The sequence below is a fragment of the Verticillium alfalfae genome, genomic scaffold (genome assembly GCF_000150825.1).
Source record: "Verticillium alfalfae VaMs.102 supercont1.8 genomic scaffold, whole genome shotgun sequence".
Lineage (NCBI taxonomy): Eukaryota > Fungi > Ascomycota > Sordariomycetes > Glomerellales > Plectosphaerellaceae > Verticillium > Verticillium alfalfae.
Genome location: NW_003315031.1, coordinates 834748 through 835997, shown reverse-complemented (window position 1 = coordinate 835997; position 1250 = coordinate 834748). Strand labels below are relative to the sequence as shown.

Sequence of the window (1250 nt, the reverse complement as noted above, 5' to 3'; positions counted from 1 at the left end):
CTACCAATGAGCCGAGACTGTGTACGTATACGGCATCTCGTCGTGGATGTGTGGATGCCACCTCATTGGAAGCAGTCGCCTGTCCAACTCTGAACGCTCCATGAAAAGCTCGATCACGAAGTTGCTTCTTATCGAATCAAGGCGGACAAAGTGCATGCTCTGGCTTCTGTCGCGCGGGTTCGGGCCAATTTCCGGACTGACGAGAGACTCGACATGGCAACTAGGTACCGCACGCACATTCATTGAAATGCAGGGCCATTTCGCGTGGCACTGCTTTCGTCTGTTATTACTCGCTTAGGTCGTGACCAACTTCTCTAGCGATCTCACGCGCGCCGCCTATGCTACAGTAACCATTGGTGCTGGTCGCTGCTCCATTTGGTGGTGTGCGTGTTTCGGTATCGGCATGGAATGGCTGGAAGGTGTCATGATGAGAGTCGCTCCCTACCTTAGGTACTGTAAGCACTTCCAAGTGGCTTGTTTGTGAAGAACGCGTCGAACCAAGCCCCATGCAACGTGGCAACCATAGGATGCGTCATAAATCATCAGAGGAAGCACCTACCTCGAGCTGTGATACATGACAGAGAGCCATGTTCGATAAGCAACACTGGGTTGGCCATGGACACACGGGCCAAAGTTTGGCGGAGAGCGGGGCTTCGACCCAAAAGCCCAGTCAAGTGCCACCTGGCTTGTGCTCTAGTATGTCTCGCAGGGGTAGCTTCAGCCACGGTGGCTCGAGCGACGACATCATCCTGACCAAGTGCCGTTGGAAGCCCACTGCACCCCTCTCCGCGACCACGACAACCCTACCAGATCGACGACGAGACTGCACATATTTGTACATACTTCTGAGGTGCTTCCAGGCCCTTACAGAATGGCTCGACTCTCCCACGCACTGGGCGTCACGCCAGCGGCAACGCCTGAACGAGGCACTGCCGAACTAGCCCAGCTCCTCTCCCGACTCGAACACACGATCCTCCGCGCAGACCAAGCGCGCGAGCGAAGACTGCGGTCGAGCGAGTTTGAGAGAGCGCGCATCAACTCGGTAAGAAGTCTACACTTCGCAGCCATGCGTCGATCTGACAAGTCGTCTAACCTGGTCACCGTAGAACCTGGACTACGCGAGGAGTCTCCTCACGAGACTGGAGCAGGAAACGATGGGACTGAAGTTTCAGGCACGGAAAGCAGAGCTACAGACCGACCTGACGTCAAGCGGAGCTTTTGGAGAGCTTGTGGATCGTATGCACGATCTG

General features: G+C 55.6%; 1 protein-coding gene across 1 annotated transcript in view; it reads left to right on the top strand.

Annotated features, from left to right (window-relative positions):
• Positions 1-871: 871 nt before the first annotated feature.
• Positions 872-1250, top strand: part of VDBG_06683 (synaptobrevin) — a gene marked incomplete at both ends in the record, with an annotated part of 1171 nt that continues 792 nt past the window's right edge. Inside the window, 2 exons of the mRNA XM_003003075.1 lie at positions 872-1042; positions 1107-1236. Of these exons, the coding sequence (XP_003003121.1) occupies positions 872-1042; positions 1107-1236 (301 nt within the window). The remainder of the gene's footprint in view (positions 1043-1106; positions 1237-1250) is intronic.